General features: G+C 47.6%; 2 protein-coding genes across 2 annotated transcripts in view; one reads left to right on the top strand and one right to left on the bottom strand.

The window, feature by feature from the left end:
- The window catches only part of Sctr (secretin receptor), a 48056-nt gene extending 46988 nt beyond the window's left edge, over positions 1-1068 (bottom strand). The window contains exon 1 of the mRNA XM_036201987.1: positions 976-1068. Coding sequence (XP_036057880.1) covers positions 976-1068 — 93 coding nt within the window. The remainder of the gene's footprint in view (positions 1-975) is intronic.
- Positions 1069-14301: 13233 nt separating this feature from the next.
- The window catches only part of Cfap221 (cilia and flagella associated protein 221), an 81181-nt gene continuing 75545 nt past the window's right edge, over positions 14302-19937 (top strand). Inside the window, exons 1-2 of the mRNA XM_036202749.1 lie at positions 14302-14359; positions 16273-16458. Of these exons, the coding sequence (XP_036058642.1) occupies positions 16320-16458 (139 nt within the window). The 5' untranslated portion in view covers positions 14302-14359; positions 16273-16319. The remainder of the gene's footprint in view (positions 14360-16272; positions 16459-19937) is intronic.

Genomic DNA, 19937 nt, shown 5'->3' with positions numbered 1-19937 from the left:
GGATCTGTAGTTTCTTAGAACCCAGACCTGAGGGGTGGGACACTCTGCGGAGCTCGTCCGGAGGAGAAACCCTGGAGTCCTCAACCCAGCAGCCTTGACCTTCTCTCCAGTTCCTTCCATCCCTGCCAGCCTCAATTACAGCCTGTCTCTCATTGACATATCCCAGGGGAAGCCGCCCGCCCGAAGTTCCCAGGAGTTTCTATGGGAAAGAAACACAAACTATCCCCTGGCTTCTCTCTCCTCCAACTTTCTCCTTCTCCAGCCCCGAGTTTGTTGCGACCCGCTGCTCCCAGGAGCCCACAGGCAAAGACTTTAGAAAGCCAGTCCCTCGGGTGTGTGTGTGTGTGTGTGTGTGTGTGTGTGTGTGTGTGTGTGTGTGTGTGTGTGTGTGTGTGTCCCCGGACGGGACGGAACACCGGACGGACACGGGACGGAAAATGGTCCCACTACAGACGCAAAAACTCTACTCATAGCTTTCTGAAATTTCCCATCTGCAACCCGGAGTGTGTAAAACCGTCAAGGCTCTAGCTAGCCTGAAGAATGTGGGTTCTGACTTTTTTTTTTTTTTTTTCTGATGCGGCATAAGCCTCTCCCGCCCCTTTTCTGAGCCTGGGTCTCCTTGCTTGTGAAGCCTGAGTGACTGGGGGTCTCAAAAGGGGAAGAGGGGGTTTTGATGATACACTGGAGAGCAAGTGTCTGGCATACTGGACATTGCTGGGGCCGCTGCAGAATTGTTTCCTGGAAAGAAGCGAGCTCAGCGGGCGGGAAGGATGAGTGAAGGGCCAGGGAACTCAGCCTAGATCTGCCTCACCTGGGACACAGAGCCCAGGAAGGTTTTGCCTTTGGAGAAGTCCGACAGAGTGAACGATATTATTGTTGAGGGAGGGGAGATCGGCTACTCCTCATAATTCCTAGGACCCAGTAGAGGAATGCGGGCCGGTCCTGGTTCGTGTCCGGGAGGGGCGCGGTACTCACTGTGTGCGCTGCTCTGGCGAGCAGCAGCAGCAGCAGCAGAAGCGGTGACCGTGGCGCCCACGACGACAGCCAGGGGCTCGTGGTGCCGGGCATGATTGTAGTTCGCCTTTGCGTTCTGACCACTCGGGAGCGCGGTGTCTATTTCGGCGACTCGCTCAGCGTCCCGCACGGCGTCCAGGACCCTGAGCGACCCCCAAGCCCAGAGAAACCATGGCTGAACCTATCCAGTCCGACCAAGTCCACCTAGGGACTGCTGCTCCCTGAATGGGGTGGCGAGAGTGTTAACCTGCCTGTGCCTATTGATAAGGACTGGAGCGACTCGAGACTCCACCCGCTGGGACTACCAGGGAGGCGACGCAGGGAGCATAGAGCTGGCAGGGAGGAGAGAGGGGGAGGGCCCCCAGCCACTGGCCTGGAGGCAGCAGCAACCTCCCTCCTTCCCCTCCAATCCAGAAACTACTCTCTCTAGAGTGTAAAGATATAAGTCATGCGCCTTGAGCAATGACAAAGAAGTAGACAACACTGTTTTTTTTTTTTTTTTTTCAATCCTCTACTGAGGATTGAGACAGCGGCTTGCTATATAGCCCAGGGTAGCTTTGAACTCACAATCCTCCTGCCTCGGTTTCCCCAGTGCTGGGTTTACAGATGTGGGTTCCCACACCTGGTCGAGGCCATCGCCAATAATCAGCTAACACTCCCCAGGCTGACGTTTAGACAAACAGAAGTCAATGTCTACTGTGTTCTACAGGAGAGCTTGAAGTGACATAAAAATCTCTTATTATTCAGCTTTCACTATTGCAGTAAATGCAGCAGCTAATCCACACAAAAAGAGGAAAAGGTTGATTCGCTCATAGTCTGGAGGCATCGGGTCCATGACTGGCTGTCCCATTGCTCTGAGCCTGCCTCAGCAGCCCACCACGCTCAGAGTGTTGTGAGTGCCTAGTGGAGCTAAACTTCCTGACTGAGTCCTGGGGGATAAAGAGAAAGAGGTCAGGGCCCAGCACTCCTTAGGTCACATCCTTAGGACCAAAAGACCTCTGACTAGGTCCCACCTCCTGAAAGCCACCACTTTCTCTAGTTCCGCCCCAGGGACAGAGGCCACACAGGGGCCCATGGGCAAGCAACGTTTGACACCCCAAACTGTAGAAGTTTTTGTTTGTTTGTTTGTTTGTTTGTTTTTGAGATAGAGTCCCATCCTGACTCCAAACTCATTATGTAGCTGTGGATGACCTTGAACTTCTGACCTCCTGGATGCTAGGATTGTGTGTATGCTGGAGCTCAAACTCAGGCTTCCCAAATGTTAGGCAAGCATCCTGAAAGCCTGGCAAAGAACACTTGTTGGTGTGAGCTTGGGACTATAGATACCATGGTAGTCACTACAAGGAAATATCATACTGTACATTCCCCAAGCTCCAATATCAGCCTCCCTGTGAAAGAGAGAGACCAATCTTTTATGTCAATGGTGTCTTAGTTCTTAATTCTAATCCAGTACCGCCAGTCACGCAATACCTGAAAGTGGTTCATCTCAACCAAAGTCCCAGCTATCAGAATCCTAGAAAGTCAATCTGGTCTCCCATGAGAGTCTTAAAGGTTATCCTGAGGACAGGGGATCTGTTCTCGACTTCCGAGTAAATTCTACAGACATTTGTGGTGTGAGAGTGTGTGCCTGTGTGGAGGTGTGTGGAGGTCAGCTCTGGGTGTCGTCCTCAGTCACTCTCCCCTTACTTTTTGAGGCAGGGTCTCTCAGTGAAACTGAAGTTCATTATTTGGCTGCACTGCTGGCCCCCACCCCAGCAGAGTCCTCTAGTCTCTGCCTCCCCAGTGCTGGGTGACAAGTGTGCTCCACTGTGCCCGACTTTTTTTTTTTTTTAAAATAAGATCTCATGCTTGCCCGGCAAGCACCTTACAGACTGGACCATCTCCCCAGCCCATTTGTACACATACTTAGAACCTCACTGAAGCAGCTTGTAAGGGCGAACACAATCTTCAGGAAACAAAAAGTCAATGAAAATTTTACCTGGTGCCAAAAGAGAAAGCAGTATTTCCTCCACTCCCGTTTCCTTCAGCGTGTCCTTCAGAATACTTTCTGTCTCTCTACAGTATATACAAATCCTTAAAAATCTAAACAAACCTCTTGGCGGTTCTAAATCACAGTACCCCCTCCAGCTCCTTCCAAACCTCATTTTTTTGAGATCGTGTCTCTATCCCAGATTTGCCTTTAATTCCTAGAATATAGCAAAGGATGCTCTTGAAGCCTCCACCTCTACATCCCAAGTGCTGGGATTACAGACAGGTTCCATCATACCTAGTTTTATGTGATGCTGGGACCAAACCCAGGGCTTTGTGAATGTCAGACAAGCATTCTGCTGGAGTTTGGTTACTGCTTGGAGCTTCCTATTTGTGGGAATGGGCTGAGGAGTTTCCTCTTTTGTTTAGCTAAACACAATCCCATGAGCATAAATTAGCATCCTTTCTGACTGTATCAAAGGGTGAGACTTCCATTGCTTTTGTCGAGAGCTGGTTACAGCATTCAACCTGACTTGAGGCTGACTGACCGTATTAGTTATTTTTTCTGTTGCGGTGATAAAATACCATGACAAAAGCAACTCAGGCCACAAGGGGTTGGCTTGGCTCATGGTTGGAGGACACAGTCCATCCTGGTGGGAAAAGCATGGAGGCAGCGGGTCACGTGGCAACCACAGTCAGGAAACAGAGAAAGGGATGCTGGAGCTCAGCTCACCTTCTCCTTTTTATTCAGTCCAGACCCCTGGGCCATGAATGTGCTGCCCACATCCAGACTGGATCTTCTTATCTCAATTAACCCAATTTCCCTCACAGACATGCCCACAGGTTTGTCTCCATGGTGATTTTAGATCCTGTCAAGTTGACAACATTAACCACCACACTGAATTAGAACATTGTCCTGTTTTCTCCACTTTGTAAAGAGGATTTGCCAAGCCAGCTGGAGACCACTTTTTTTAAATTTTTTTTTCCAGTTATCTCTTGTGTTGGTTTTTGTTTGTTTTGTTTTGTTTTTTTTCTTTCCCCACTGTGGTAGCATATTATTTTAAGGTGTGTTACTTTTGTTTATGTTGCATTTGTTTAACTCTGTGAAGCTGTGATACTGTGCCTGTCTAAAACACCTGACGGTCTAATAAAGAGCTGAACGGCCAATAGCAAGGCAGGAGAGAGGATAGGTGGGGCTGGCAGGCAGAGAGAATATATAGAAGGAGAAATCTGGGAGGAGGAGATCTAGCAACAAGAGGAAGAAGACATCAGGGGACCAGCCACCATGCTACACAGCAAGCCATGGAGTAAGAGTAAGATTTACAGAGTAAGAGAATGGGAAAAGCCCAGAAGCAAAAGGTAGATGGGATAATTTAAATCAAGGACAGCTGGCAAGAAACTAAGCCAAGCTAAGGCCAGGTATTCATAATTAAGAAAAAGCCTCTGTGGGAGATTTATTTGGGAGCTGGGTGGTGGGCCCCCAAAAAAGAACAAAAACAAAAATGAAAAAAACATAGCAATGAAAAATATGGTAGAAAATTAACATTATTTGACAAGTATTTGCTGAGCACCTGCCCTGTTACAGGTGCTACATGGGGGTGCTAGAAGCCTGGGGAAAGACCTTTGCCAAGCTCAGTCCCTCGTGGAGAGACTAAGGTGCTCTGTCTGCAGCCACTCTAGAAGGCTAAAAGGGATGACCGAGGCTGCCATTCAAGAGTCCTGTATCACCACAAAATGAGTAAGCCTATTGGTTAGCAGTCATAAGCAACTGTAAAATGCAGTGGGAATTTTTTTTTCAGCCTGCAGTAAATGCTATGCAAAGTGTATAATGAAGCTATGAACATGGTTCCCTTGGTAAAGGGATTGTAAGACAAGCATGAAGACCTGAGTTTCCAGCACCCACATGAAAAAAAAACAAAACAGGCTTAGTGCTACATATCTGTGATCCTAGTTTAGGGGGGGTGGAGATGGGAAGATCGGGGGGCTTGCTGGCCAGCCAATCTAGCTTTATCTGTGAGCCTTGGGTCTCAGTAAGAGAACCTGTGTCAAAAATCACTCAATTAATCAAGGTGCATGGTGCCTGAAGAATGGCTCCTGAGACTGACTTCTGGCCTTCACATACATCTCACATGTGTTCACATGCCTATAGGCACACACACACAGAGCATATAGGAAGGAATCAGACAACCAAGCCTGGTAGATTTATACATCAGCTAAGCTCTCCCTGTCACCAGGCTTATAGGCAAAGCACACTTGACTCTCCATATTTTATAAGGGCCAAGCCTGCAGCCATGTATAGTTTTGCCTGCCAGCACCCATTCTTCTTTTTAATTACACAAACTTCTCTTGTCCGCTCTCAGACCATGGACCCCGTTGGGGCTTTCAGGAAGTGCAGCCCAAGAGTTATCGCATGACCCAACATGGAAGCCGCATCAGCACCCCTCAATCAAGTAACCAGTGATGGTTCTGAGACAGGCATGGGGCTCATTCCAACCAAGAGGAGTGGGACCACCACCTATGTGGGCATCATCAGCAAACTAATAGCAAGATGTCAGTCTTTCCCAGAGCATGGGGACATCCTCAATGAGAAGGAAACCAGGCAGAATGGAAAGAGCCAGTGATGGAGAGAGGAATGGCCCAGCATGTGTCATCTTGGTTCAGCCATCTGAAATCCTAACTTGCTGTTCTTGGTTATTGACTTGACCACATCTGGATTTAACTAAAACCCAGGCAGCTGGGTACACCTGTGAGGGTCTTATTTTTCTTCTTTTTTAAAATTAATTTTTAAAATTTATTTTACACACCAACCACAGCATCCCCTCCCTCCTCTCCTCCCGTTCCCTCCCCCCACCTCTTTCCTACCCACCCACCCCCATCTGCTCCTCAGAAAGGAGCAGGTCTCCCATGGGAGTCAGCAAAGCATGGCATATCAAGTTGAGGCAGGATCAAGCTCCTTCCCGCCGCATCAAGGCTGAGTGAAGCATTCCACCATAGGGAACAGGTTCCACAACGGCAGCTCATGCATCAGGGACAGATCCTGGTCTCATTGCTAGGGGCCCCACAAACAAACCAAGCTACACGACCGTCATCCACATGTTTTTATTTTTTCTTAATTAAATCGTTTGAAGTGGGAAAACCCACTTCTAATCCCGATCTTGAGATGGGAAGATCCGCCTTTAGTCTCGACCACACTTATGGCTGGCAGCCTATGCAAAGGACAAGGAAGAAGGAAGCTTTCTCTCTTTGCCAGCCTGCTCTAGCTCTCACTGAGAACTCCATTCCTTCACTAGCATTGGAACCTACTTCTTCAGGATACTAGTGTTACCGAAGACCAGCTGAGACATCCAGCCTTGGGAACTTAACAACTACTAGATTCTTGGACTTTCCATTGGCCAACAGCGACAGCCATTGTTGGACTAGCTGGACCACAGCCTGTAAGCCATTCTAATAAATCTTCCTAGATAGACAGATGTATAGATAGATAGATAGATAGATAGATAGATAGATAGATCAGTAGATAGGTAGATAGATAGGTAGGTAGGTAGGTAGATGGATGGATGGATGGATGGATGGATGGATGGATGGATGGATGGATGTTAGATTCATTCTATAAACTCTGTTCCTCTGGAGAACCTGACTGATGCACTTATTCTCCAGCAAGGCTTCCCTGAGGAACTAATATTTGAGATTCAGTGCTTTGGAGGTTCAGGGAAGAGATAACAGAGAAAAGAGGAAGAAATTGGCTGCTCCAGGTGTCTGAGTCCAAGGTCTCCACCAAATGACTGCACAAGTTCAAAGAGAGCCATCAGAGGCATGGAATCAGCTACCTGGAGAGACCTGTGCCCTGAATGGCAGCTTTACTGTGAGCAGAACTGATGTTTTATTGATGAGCCGTAAATAATGGGCGAGAGTGGTGTCAGAGTGCTTTCCTATTGAGCGCTGAACTACAAAGGTTTAACATTCACATTTTAATGAGGCTTTTATGGGCCGGCCACTGTGTTTACTCTTTAGAAATATTAAGTGCCTTTCTTGGAAGCAGTTTCTTCTTTCCTTTTTTATTTTCCTCCCCCACTGGTCAGCATCCTTTTGAATTTTTACATGAAATATGAGAATTAAATCAGAGCAAATGAAAGAGCAAACAAAGCCACCTCTGGAAGAGGGTCAGCGGTGTGTTCAAGACCTCCCCTTCCCGGGAAGGTCAGGAGCACCCCACCTTCCCGGAGACCCACATGGCATCTGGTAAGAAAAGCAGAATACTTGTGGGGGGTTGAGAGGGCTCAGCAGGTAAAGGTGCTTGTCCCCAACTCTGATGATCTGAGTTCAATCCCAGGGACCACACGGTGGAAGGAGAAAACTTACTTTCTTAACTTGTCCCCTGACCTCCATGAATGCACTGTGGCATGCACACACACACAAGATAAACAAATGTATAAATAAATAAATGTTATAATAATTTAAAAAGAGGGGTTGGGGATTTAGCTCAGTGGTAGAGTGCTTGCCTAGCAAGCACAAGGCCCTGGGTTCGGTCCTCAGCTCTGGCAAAAAAAAAAAAAAAAAAAAAAGAATTTAAAAAGAATATTGGTAACAGCCAAACCTGGATTCAAACCCTGACTTTTTCATCATCTACTACTAGGACCTTGGGCAAATTACTTGTACCCTGGAGACTTTGGTTTCTTTATTTATGCAGTGGGGGGAGGGGGGGATAAATACCGTCTCTTGACATCACCATGTGGTAAAGGGACAGACCTTGACTTCAGCCCTGTGTCTGCTGCTGCACCCACAAAGTTCCAGCAGACAGCTCCAAAGCCCTGCTCACACTCGGCTGGCCCTGCTCACACTCGGCTGGTAATGAAAAAAAAAAAAAAAAAAACTTGTAGGGAGGGAGACTAACAGGCACCCAGGGTGGGGTTCAGAGAGAGAACACATTATAGATGAATATATAAAATATATAGTGAATATATCCAGTGAGCTACCTTAGCGAGTAAAGGTGCTGACCTCCAGCCTGACCACCTGAATTAACCAATCCCCCAGGTTCCAGTGGGTAGAAGGAGAGAACTTACCTCGCTAGTACCCGCTACTTTACACATGTGTGCCATGACACATACCCACAAAACAAATAAAATATAAAAAGAAGAGAATTACTATATACATGTATGGGATTGTCAAAGAATAAATTTAATAACTGTTTTTTTGTTTGGTTGTTTGGTTTTTGGGTTTTGTTTTGTTTGTGTTTTAAGAGAGAACAGAATTTAGTGCATATAAATAGTTGGCTGAAATGAGATGTCCAGGATGAGATCCAGTGAGGGCCCAGCAGTGGCCTCGAACCAGACCAGTGATTCTTTTCGATGAATGCCTGCATGTAAAGATGTGTGGACAAAGGGTTTACTGTGTGACTCACTGTGCCACACTGCAGCTTCCACATTGAGATTTTCCTTTCTCCTTTTTTTTTCCTTTTTTCTCTTAAATGTTATTTTGTTTTATTGAGGGGGGGTTTGCAGGGGCAGTGTGGATGTGAAGGGACAGGAGATGGGTGGGATCGGGAAGCATGATGTGAAAGATACAAAGAACAAATAAAAAGAAAGTTAAAAAAAGAAAAAGTAATAGTTGGCTCAGAGCTTCCTTTAGATTCCCAGCTGACAGCATCGGTGTCCACCATAAGATGATACCTTTGAAGGTCTGCCTCCAAGATCCTGGCTTCAAACTGAAGCTACATCTCTCTACTCCCCTGCTGTTTCTGATTTAAATCATTGTTTCAGAGAAACCATGGGAGCAAGAATGAGAGAAAGATCATAAAGGATTATAGGAGTTTTAAAGGATCATTAGATAAATACAGCACATTAAAAAATCTTCAAGACAGTGGGACAGTGTTAGCACACACCTTAATTAATTTCTTTATGTAAGGTGGATCTCTGTGAGTTCAAGGCCAGCCTGGTCTACAGAGTGAGCTCCAGGACAGCCAGGGCTGTTACATCGAGAAACCCTGTCTCAAAAAACAAAAAATAAATAAATAATAAATTTTTAAAGCTCTTCAAGACAAAAATCATTAATAGCATATTGAAATATCAAGTGTGGTGGTTAGTATTAATTGTCAACTTGACAGGATCTAGAATCGCCTTGGAGACAAGCCTCAGGCGTACCTATAAAAGATAATCCAGGCTAGGTTAGTCTCTTGGAATGACTAAGGACATAATTGTGATCAGATTAACTGAGGTGAAACTAGTCCACTGTGGGTGGCACCATTCCCTGGCCAGTTCTGGACCGTATAAATGAAGCAGGCTTGGTAGTCTGTCATATTCCTGACTATTTGATATTGCACTATAAACTCCTATCCCAAACTTCATGTCTTGAAACAACCATGATGCTATTCTCTCTCACAAACTTGGGGATCTTAAATTCAGGTGGGGCTCAACTGGGCAGTGAAAACAGTCACAGATTCATTAAGATCCAAGAGGAGAGGACAGGGACCCCAGCTCTCCATGGGAGTAGAGTGGATCAGTAGCCAGTCTAAACCTCCATGCTACAGATAAAGAAAGCACAGTGAGGGAGGCAGGCAAAAAGAGAAGGTAGGCGCAGGGTGGCAGCTGGGTCCTGCCTGTCCCTGAGAGCTTTATTCCCCATACAGTATGAAGGCACCAGAGAGATTTAAACAAGGAAATCAGTGGCCCTTCCTGTTCTTAGAAACTTGTGACTAAGCCTGTTGTCCTCCTCATCACCTCTTGTTCTCCTGGGGCCTGGGGCACCTCTCTGTCTGGTCATTGTGAATGCCAACTGCAGCATGCACATGAATAGAGGAAGTAATTGACCATCTAAACCAGCCATAATTGTAGGGCATCCATGGGATCCAGAATTCTCGGACTTTAATGAGCTTACAAATATCCTGGTGGAATTTTATTAAAATGCAGCTTCTGATTCAGGAGGTCTCAGCTAGCCTGAGATCCTACAGTCTTAACAAGCTTCAGTGCCACAGCTTATGCTGAATGAACATCAAGGGTTGAGAAATCAGGCTGGCAGTGGGGCTGGGGGATAGCTCAGCCGGTAAAGTGTTCATTCACGACCTGAGTTTTCATCCCCAGAGCCCACATAAAGAAAGCCAGGCGTGGTTTCACCAGCTTGTAATTCTAGTGCTGGGGGAACGGAGACAGGAAGATCCCTGGGACTTACTGATCCCATCTAGCCAGTCTAGATGAACTGGTTTAGTTCCAGGCCAGGGAGAGACTCTGTCTCCAAAAACAAAGTGGGTGATAATTGAGGAACGACACCGGAAGGTTGTGTTCTGGCCTTCACATGTACACATGCATGCACATGTACATACATGAAAGCATGTACCTGTACACACATGAAAGCATGTGCATGTACACACACAAAAGAAATCATTGTGTGTCGGGTGTTGGAAGCAGCAAGAATAAGACTCAACAAGCAGAGGTGAGAAGGTGAATTCAGGTCTTCTCTCTGGTTCCCTTCCTTACAATCCCTTCACTCCAGTGCTTCTGGTGGCTGCTGCAGCTCCCGAAAAATATCTTTAGACACTCCATAGCTCAGAAAGAGAAAGACATGGTAATGGCTCAGATGGACAATTCATCCAACAGGACCTAGAGTCACCCAGGAGGCAAATCTCTAGACTTGTCTGCAAAGGAGTTTCCAGGCTGGCTAAACTGAGGTGGGAAACCCACCCAGAATGTGGGTAGCACCATCCCACGGCCTGAAAAAAAAAGGAGAAAGTGAACCCAGCACCATCTCTCTTCCTGACTGAGGATAGAATGTGACCAGCCGCCTCACACTGCTATTGCATATCATCCCCTGTGGCGGACTATGCTCTTGAACTAAGCCAAAATGGACCCATCTTCCTTAAATTGCTTTCATCAAGCGTTTTGTCAGAGCTATGAGAAAAGTAACGAATGCAATATTATGTCTCTGTGTGCCCTTCTTAGTAGAGGACACGGTAGTGTCGAGAGGTCTTAGGAGAGAGAAAGACATCTACAGACTTCTTCCAGAAGCTGGAGTCTCAGCCAGAACTGGATGTTGTGCCCAGCCCTGAAGAGATCAAGCATCCATATGTGGCCTGGATGCAGCAGGATCTGCTGCTAGAACCTAGCTGCTGTTAGACCGTGGACAGTGACAATAGACCATGACCGCATATGACAACAGGCACTGTGGCTTATGTGACCACATGGATACCTAGGGGTGTGTGCTGTGGGGGAGACTTGAGACTGCTGGAAGCTGGGAACCTGCCTGCTCTCCTCAAGTCTTGTCCTGTTGGGACACAGAGCATAAAGAACTAAAGCAACCTGCGAGATCACCCAGTGACAATTTTCAGTCTCTGGGCCAACAGGAACCATGTAATCGCTATGGCCCAAGAACTGTGTCAAAGGCTGTGGGAGAGCCAAAGATTAGACACCAGGACCTTCCCCTAAGGACTGCGCTGTTTGAGTCATAAGCATAGAGCTGGGGGTGCAGCTCAGTTGATAGAGTGCTTACCTAGCACGTACAAAGCCCTCCAGCCTCCTATCCCTCTGCAGCACTGCACGTAAACTTTGTGGTGGTGCACACTTGCAGTTCCAGCACTGGGGAGGTAGAAGCAGGAGAATCAGACATTCAAGGCCATTCTCAGCTACATAGCAAGTTTGAAGCCAGTCTGAGATGCACGAGACTCAATCTCACAACCAAAATCAAGGCACACACACAAACAATGGTGGGTGTAACTCGTAAAGAGATAAAGATGCTGGAACACAGTTGAGTGTGGTGGCACAGGCCTGCAATCCCAACACATGAGAAGTAGAGACAGGAAGATCAAGAACTCAAAGTCATCATATATTATTGTTGGTGGTATTTTACTCTTTTTGCGGGGGTGGGGTGGGGTGGGATGGGGTGTGTGAGGTGGGGGGAGGGGTGCGCCACCCAGCTCCCAAATAAATCACACACAGAGGCTTATTCTTAATTATAAATGCCTTAGCTTGGCTTAGTTTCTAGCCAACTTTCCTCAACTTAAATTATCCCATCTACCTTTTGCCTCTGAGCTTTTCCTGTTCTCTTTCTTCTGTATGTTACTCTTACTTTGTGCCTTGCTGGGTAGCTGGGTAGCTGGCCCCTAATGTCCTCCTCCTTCTCTGGCTCCTAGGTCTTAGAGCTCCAATCCCTCCTCCCAGGTTTCCCCTTCTCTATATTCTCTCTGCCTGCCAGCCCCGCCTATCCTTCTCCTGCTTTGCTATTGGCCATTCAGCTCTTTATTAGACCATTAGGTGTTTTACACAGGTACACAGAATTACACAAATGCAACATAAACAAAAGTAACACACCTTAAAATATTCTACTACCATATATGAAGAATTCTAGGCCATTCTAAGTTAAATGAGGCCTGGATTCAAAAAAGGTGTGGGAAAAAGGTCTGTGAAAACCCGAAGAAGAAAAAGAGTCTCTGTGGCTGGGGAAGGTATGAGGAGGGTTGAAAGTGAATCTTCCCTAATGCCAGTGTTGAAGGATCCTATTTTAACTCTCTCTCTCTCTCTCTCTCTCTCTCTCTCTCTCTCTCTCTCTCTCTGTGTGTGTGTGTGTGAGTGTGTGTGTGTGTGTGTGCGCCATAAAACACATGCGGAAGTCAGAGGATGCAGGAGTCACTTCTCTCTTTCCATCATATGGGTCTAAGGATCAAACTCAGGTCCTCTCCCTTGGAAACGAGCACATCTAACCACTGAGCAATCCTTCCAGTCCCAAGATGAGGTTTTTGTTTTTAAAGATTTATTTATTTATTATGTATACAATGTTCTGCTTGCATGTGTGCCTGCAGGCCAGAAGAGGGCACCAGATCTCATTACAGATGGTTGTGAGCCACCTTGTGGTTGCTGGGAATTGAACTCAGGACCTTTGGAAGAGCAGTCAGTGCTCTTAACCTCTGAGCCATCTCTCCAGCCCCGACGAGGTTTTTTAATAGGTAGTAATGACGGTAAGGAGAGAGGGAAAAGTGGACAAATAATCAATGAACCTTTGCAGATGGGGGAAGGGCTACATCCAGCACAGCAGATGTAGGAAGTAGACAGTACGTAGGAAGTTAGAGTCCTCTGGGGTCTTATCACATATGGCTGTAAACAACATCAAGTGCCACGTCATACAGGAAGGGAGGGAGACCAGAAGAACATGTGGAAAGAGGGAATCCTGAGTGGGCTTTATAAACTTCCAATGCTTTGGGATTAGATTTGAAGTCTTCTCCACAAGTAGGATTCAGGCCCGATACTTCAAATTCAAACCCAGTCAAAAAACTCATGGAGCTGGTGAGGTCCATGCTCTAGGGAAGAACCTACTACTGTGGTTTCGCTAAACCAGATGTTGCCAATCGGCCTTCTGAATATTTATGCCTATACCCATAGATTAGCCCAGTCCTCAACTGTGGCCAGAGAAGCTGCTCTCTGCAGTGGGCAGCAGAAATTCATAACTGATGGAAGCGCTATGTGTCTATTGAGTGCTCAGTCTAAATAGAACATCTGGATCAACCCAGCTTCTGACCCAATGCTCAAGGAAAATCAAAGGAGAGTGAAAGCCAGAGGACGAAGGAAAGCCGTGAGATGCTGGCTTCTGGGACGATATGGCCATTGCACCCATGAACTCCCTCCCTGCAGCTGCGGTTATCTGCACCAGACCTGCACAAGGTCAAGTCAACAAGATCAGTCAACATTCCCCCGGCAGCACTAATTGGAATCAGGGGGTTATTCACGAAAGAGGAAGTGGAGGGGGAGGGGATGTGTGGAGCACTCTTGGGCGGGGCTGGGGGTGCGAATCATCAAGATACATTGTTTACATGTATAAAATTGTCAAAGAATAAATAAAAGATATACTATTTTCAAAAAGTATGGAAACAAAGGCATGTGGGAATGTCTTCAAAATAATAGAAAGTACAGACGAAATTTGATTGGCTGAGATTTGATCATGATTGCAGCTGGGGAAGCAGAACTTCTTTTTAGCGGTCTGCCTACCTTTGCTAGTGTATAAACTTTACCATAAACCGAAGTGTGAAACCGAGGGTGGGGTGGGGCGCAGAATGTACAGTAGGAGGTCCCGCCCACTGTGCTGGGAGGCCCGGCCCCCGTCTGCTCCGTCAGACTCCCGAGTCCATGGTGTCGCCAAACTTTCTCGGTTCCTCTGGGGAATCCACTGGTTTTCCACATAGTTAAGAGGCTCTCTCTAGTCTTTCTCAGGCTCTGCACACTTCTCAGAGCCCAAAGAGCCCTAGCTCCCAAACAGAACCGCCCAACTTCCCCCATGTTTGCGGACTGTTTGGGCGCGTCCCTCGGCATATCCTGGGAATGCGTCCACGTTGTCATGACGACGCTCCGAGTAGGTTCCCGCAGGCAGTCGAATCCCGCCCCGCCCCGGAACTATCATCGGCAGGGTAAGAGGCTTCGGATTTGGGGCCTGAGTGTCCCGAGGTGACCGCTGAGTTGCTAAACGGGGGAACCCCAGGCAGGTGTTCCTCTTGGGACTGGGCCGGGGTCGGGATTGGGGCCCAAAGAAATGATGGGGGGTAGTGGGTGAGTCTGCGTTCTACCCAACCCTTAGCACGGATTGGAGTTAGAGGAAGAGGGGATTAGCCAACTTGACCCTACCTGAAATACATACAGGTGTGACTGTGTGGGACCAAGAGCTGCGGGTGCTGGAGGGGTGAACTAGAGCACCGCATTGGAAGTGCAGGAGGAGGGTTTAAGCTGTGCTGCGGAGCCAGCTGCCTTTGCTACTGAGACGGGGTGCAGGGGAGAAGACAGACCAACTTATTTCTGAAAATGATTGTTAGGCCGCTACTGTGTGCCTCCCTGTATTTCTGCGTTCTCTGGGGTCTTCTCCAATGCTATGGGACTTCTCCAAGAAAAACAAAAGCAAAACTTACAAACATTCAGTCTTGATTTTACCTTCAATTTCAGGGGCTTCTTAGAGCAGCCCCCTCCCTGGCTTGTGCAAAGGCCTCTAGTTAAGAGTTATGTCTGATACAGAAAATATGGGGTTTGGGGCCAGGGAGATGGCTCAGTAGGTAAATGTGTTTGCTTTGCAAGCCCGAGGACCTGAGTTCAAGCCCCACATAAAAGTGGAAGGAGAGAACCAATTCAGGTCTATTCCCTGATCTCCATTTGTACACTGCTGCTCCCCATCTCTCTCTCTCTCTCTCTCTCACACACACACACACACACACACACACACACACACACACACACACAAATACAAAATAATAATTAAAGTTTTTAAAAGTGTGGCATTTATGAAGTTCTGTTTCAAGGTAATAAATCATTAGTGCCAAATGACTTATAAAATAGTAATTGAGAAAGAATGCTCAAGGGGTCAGGAATCAGTGTTTATAGGGAGAGTGGAATTTCCAATGACTGTCAAGGACAGTAGGGACCCCCAGAGTTCCTAGGCATGCCCCAGGTCTGTGCAACCTGGCCACCTGCAGGCTTCTTTACCCTCTATCACCTATTAGCAGACAGGGAAGGTGACTTAGGAATGCCTGTATCTCGCCAACATCAAAATGGTGAAGGGACCGTTGTTCACATATCTCTGAATGTGATGTGGAGACATATCAGAAAGAAGAATTTTAGCTGTCAACTTGACACAGTCTAGAATCATCTGGGAAGAAGAAATCTGGATTAGATAGGCCTATGGGTATCTGCAGATGGATTGTTAATTGATGTGAGAAGACTCAGCCTGTGGTGGGCAGCACCGTGCCCTAGGCTAGGCTGTGCACTGTGTAAGAGTGAGGGAAGCCAGAAAGCAGGTGTCCCGGGAGCATCCACTTCTCTCTGCCTTTGACTGTGCATGTTAATGTGACTAGTTGTTTGAGTTTCTGCCTCAGCGTCCCCTTGATGATCTACAGTTGTAAGCCCAAATACCACCCCCCCACCCCCACCCCCCCCACCCCCCACCCCCGCCGCCGCACTGCTTTATGTCAGGATGTCCTGTCATAGCAACAGAGAGGAAACTAGGAACTTTCCAAACTTATCAGGCTTTGAGAGTCGTGTCGTGTCCCCCCTCCCCCCCTCCCCCCCCCGCCTCCCCCCCCCGCCTCCCCCCCTCCCCCCCCCCCCGAAGAGTCATGAGAGAGTTGGGAGTGTGTTGCCATATTGGGTTATGGTGTGTGAGGTCAAATGATTAATGAGACAGCCGTGTGTGGGAATGCGGTGTCCAGCAGGAGAGAGGAGGGAGGGCTGGAGCCACAGCACACCATGCACAGGACAAGAGGTACATTTGTCAAGAGCTAAGAAGAAATACGAGTGTGATTTCTCATGATGAATCTACAGCTCTGGTTTTTCTCCCCAGGAAATGACCTTTGACCCTAGAAGGACAACTCCATTTTTCACAAGAAGATGGCAGTTGTGAAAACGCCCATGCAGGAACTAAAAAATGCAGAAGAACCCTTGGATAAGGTGTCATCCATCCTCCTGAAGAGCCTGGTGGAGGAGCCCAAGAAAAGAGCGGAAGTGCCCAACCACCTCCTGGAATCCAGTGAGTGGCAGCGGCCGTTTGTCTACAAATTACAGCTCCAAAGCATCCAGAGCCCAGGAAGCTGGGATTGTGGGTGCTGATTAGCTGTATCATTTTATAGGCTCATAACAGTTTTATTATTAAGAACAGTAGTTCTATTTAGATCTAACTATTTAAATGGTAGGTTTAAAAACACATTTTAATTTTCACTTTTGTGTATGTTTGCATGTATAAGCCACATATGTGTCGGCGGCCATGGAGACTGTAAGAAAGCATCAAATCCCCCGGAGCTGGAGTCACAGGCAGCTCTAAACCATCCAGCATGGAAGCTGGGAACCAAACTCAGGTCTCCTAGGGGAGCTGAAGTGCTTTCAACCATTGGGCCATTTCTTCTGCCTCCAAACAATGGGTCTTTGTGGTGTAAACTAATCACCAAGTTCCGGCTTCATTCCCTCACACGTCGCTGTGTGAGGACAGTAGGATGAGAAGCTAGGCAAGATCCGAGCCTGAGGCTGGGGAGAGCCCAGTGAGTCAGTGCCAGTCTCACGAGCCTGAGGTGTGTGTGCACTTGTAACCCCAGCCGCACCAAAGAGGATCCACGATAATCGGGATCCCTGAGGCTCTCTGGCTGGCCCCTCTAGCCTAAGTGGCTATTGCCAGGCCAGTGAGAGACCCTGCTTTAAAAAAACAACACAGACAGTGGATGACAACCAACAGTCTACACACACACACACACACACACACACACACACGCACGCACGCACGCACGCACGCACACGCTTAACATATGAATAAAAATCCAATGTCAGAGAAAGACTGGAATACTCTCCCACCAAGGCAGATGTGTAGTAAAGCATTTGCAGAACGTGTGAAGGCTACTCAGAGGACCCCAAAGCATACCGCACTGGGCTATGAGGATCCTGATGTACACCACCCACCACTGAACTTCTGACCTTTCTCCAGCCCTGCTCCACTTCTGTTTCCTGAACTGCTTTTCTCTCAATAAACTATTTCCATTTTACCACCTCTCACATCTCCTGGTGCATGATTCAGTTCCTTGCTCTGGAATGCAAGAACCTGGAAAATCCCAGGGAGCACCCTCGGGGAGCACCCTCCAGTGTCCAATATTTGCCTGTAACACCACTGGCAATCTCCATCCTCAGCGGCTCTTGGGAACATCACACTCCTCACCTCAGTCTCCTCCCCCTTGGCTTCCTTCCCTTACACCCATCTCTGTCCTGCTTGAATACTCAAGGACTCTCTGTACCCTGGATGAAGTGACAGTTCTGCCCAGCCTGAGAGGACAGAGACAGGGCTCTGCACTGTCACCCTTCACAGCCTGAGCAGCTCCCCTAACCTTTTAGAGACCTTACTTGGGCCAAACCAGGATTCATTTCTTTGGAAATGAATTTCAGAACTAGTCAGTTTAGTCGGGTTTATTAAAAACCTTTTGACAAAGGCTTAGGCACAAGGGTGAAGAGAAAGAGGCCCTCAGCAGAAAGCAAGACAAATGGGAAGCCGTTGATGCAAGCTTCTCCAAGAAAGTCCCCGGGAGTAACACGTACCCCGGTGTGGTGCAGTGCGGGGCATTTACCTGCCAACCCCACAGCTCCTCAGAGTTATCTTGAGTGCAAGCAACAGGAAATATTAGATAGAAGGATTTAGATTGTGGAGATAAACAGATAGAAAATAAAGGATAGCCTCGAAGAGGCCTAGAAACTATTCCAATGGGCTGGCTGTCTCTGTCCCAGGGTATTTATAGAGACGCAAGGGGTGGAGCAAAAGACCTCCCCCAGCACAGCCAAGTGCAGACCATCTCAGACACCTGCACTCAGGACTGTGGTCCTAATCATCCTCTCTATGCAGACCTGCTGGGTAAAGCCAGCAGGAACCTGAAAATGGGCCCCACAGTGCAGGATCCAGAAGGGACAGCTGTAGTTAATGGCCTTATTATTAGATGTATATACCATTTTGGTGGCTCTCAGGTTACATTTCAAAAGGTTGCTAAGAACTCTTTTCTTTCCTTGTCCTTCTCTTTCCATGAGATTTCAGGGTGACTCTGGCGATTCTTTAGATGGTTTATAATCTCATAAAGTAAAACAAGAAACCACTAGGTTTGCTCAAGGGATTTACCACAGTCCCTTCCCTGTAAAGCGGGTCTTTGACTGCTTCAACCGGGCTCCAGGGAGTGGGGCTCCTCCCCTTCTCACGCCTCCCCAGGTTTCCCTGTCTCTCTTTCCTGCTTCACCCTGAGCTGTATGACCTGACACCATTGCTGAGCACATGCCGTGTCTGCCTCATCCCCAGAACTAACCACACAAGTGGCCCACCAGGAAAGACTCTGGGAGAAGCCTGCGGCTTGATGGGAGAGGGTAGGTAACCTTCCATCTGCATGAGTTTCACCTGGTGGCCCTGTAACAACGTCCTGAAGACTTTCTAGTTCTGTTTCACTGTTGGAGAAGCTGACATGGGGGAAGTCCCACCGTTACCCAAAGTGGACACCTTGTGAGGGAGGAGGTAACATTCAGCTGGTGGCCAGCCATGGCCAGCTCCGCATCCTCATTCCAGTTTCATTCCCAATGCTGTGGTGAAACACCCTGACAGAGGCAACTTAGGGGAGAAGGGTCTGTTTCAGCCCACATTTCCAGGTCACAGTCCATCCTAGCAGGGAATTCAAGACGGGGATTAAGGCTCTCACAACCCACCCATAGTCAAGAGCAGAGAGAGATGCATGCTTGTGTTCTCTGATACAGGGCAGGACCCCTAAATCAGGGAATGGTGCCTACGGTTTCAGGCTGGGTCTTCTCATATCAAGACGGTCTCCCTCAGACATGCCAGCTTGATCTGGAGTCTAGATTCTAGACAGTCCGTCATTGAGACTCTCTTGCTAGGTGACTGTAGGTTATGTCCAGTTGACAGTTAAAACATTTATTTATTTATTTATCATTATTTTTATTTATTTGTTTATTTATTTATTTAGTTAGTTAGTTAGTTAGTTAGTTAGTTAGTTAGTTTTTTTGTTTTTCAAGACAGGGTTTCTCTGTGTAGCTTTGTGCCTTTCCTGGAACTCACTTTGTAGACCAGGCTGGCCTCGAACTCACAGAGATCCACCTGCCTCTGCCTCCTGAGTGCTGGGATTAAGGGCGTGAGCCACCACCACCTGGCACCCCAAACATTTATACCCTGACCCTACAAGCCCCACCTTAAAACCTCAGAATTGCATTGGTTCCATGTCACTCTTTGTCATCTCAAGACTGTCAAGGACACATTGGTATACTTAACCCTTTCTGGGCCGGAGCAAAGCATGCTGCTTTAGGACCCCAATCCAAAGAAAATTTCAGCATTAAAAAATGGCTGCAACGGATGGCACTCAGTAGCTAGAGCCCCGCCTGACATGCATGAGGCCCTGACTTCCATCTCCAGCACCGCAGAAAGGAATGGGGTAGCAAGTCTGTAACTCCGCACTCAGGAGGGAGCTTTCCAAAGGCATGTCAGATATG

This window comes from Onychomys torridus, chromosome 11 (assembly GCF_903995425.1).
Source record: "Onychomys torridus chromosome 11, mOncTor1.1, whole genome shotgun sequence".
Classification (NCBI taxonomy): Eukaryota; Metazoa; Chordata; class Mammalia; order Rodentia; family Cricetidae; genus Onychomys; species Onychomys torridus.
The sequence above is the reverse complement of the archived record's forward strand: the minus strand, read 5'-3'. Positions and strand labels throughout refer to the sequence as shown.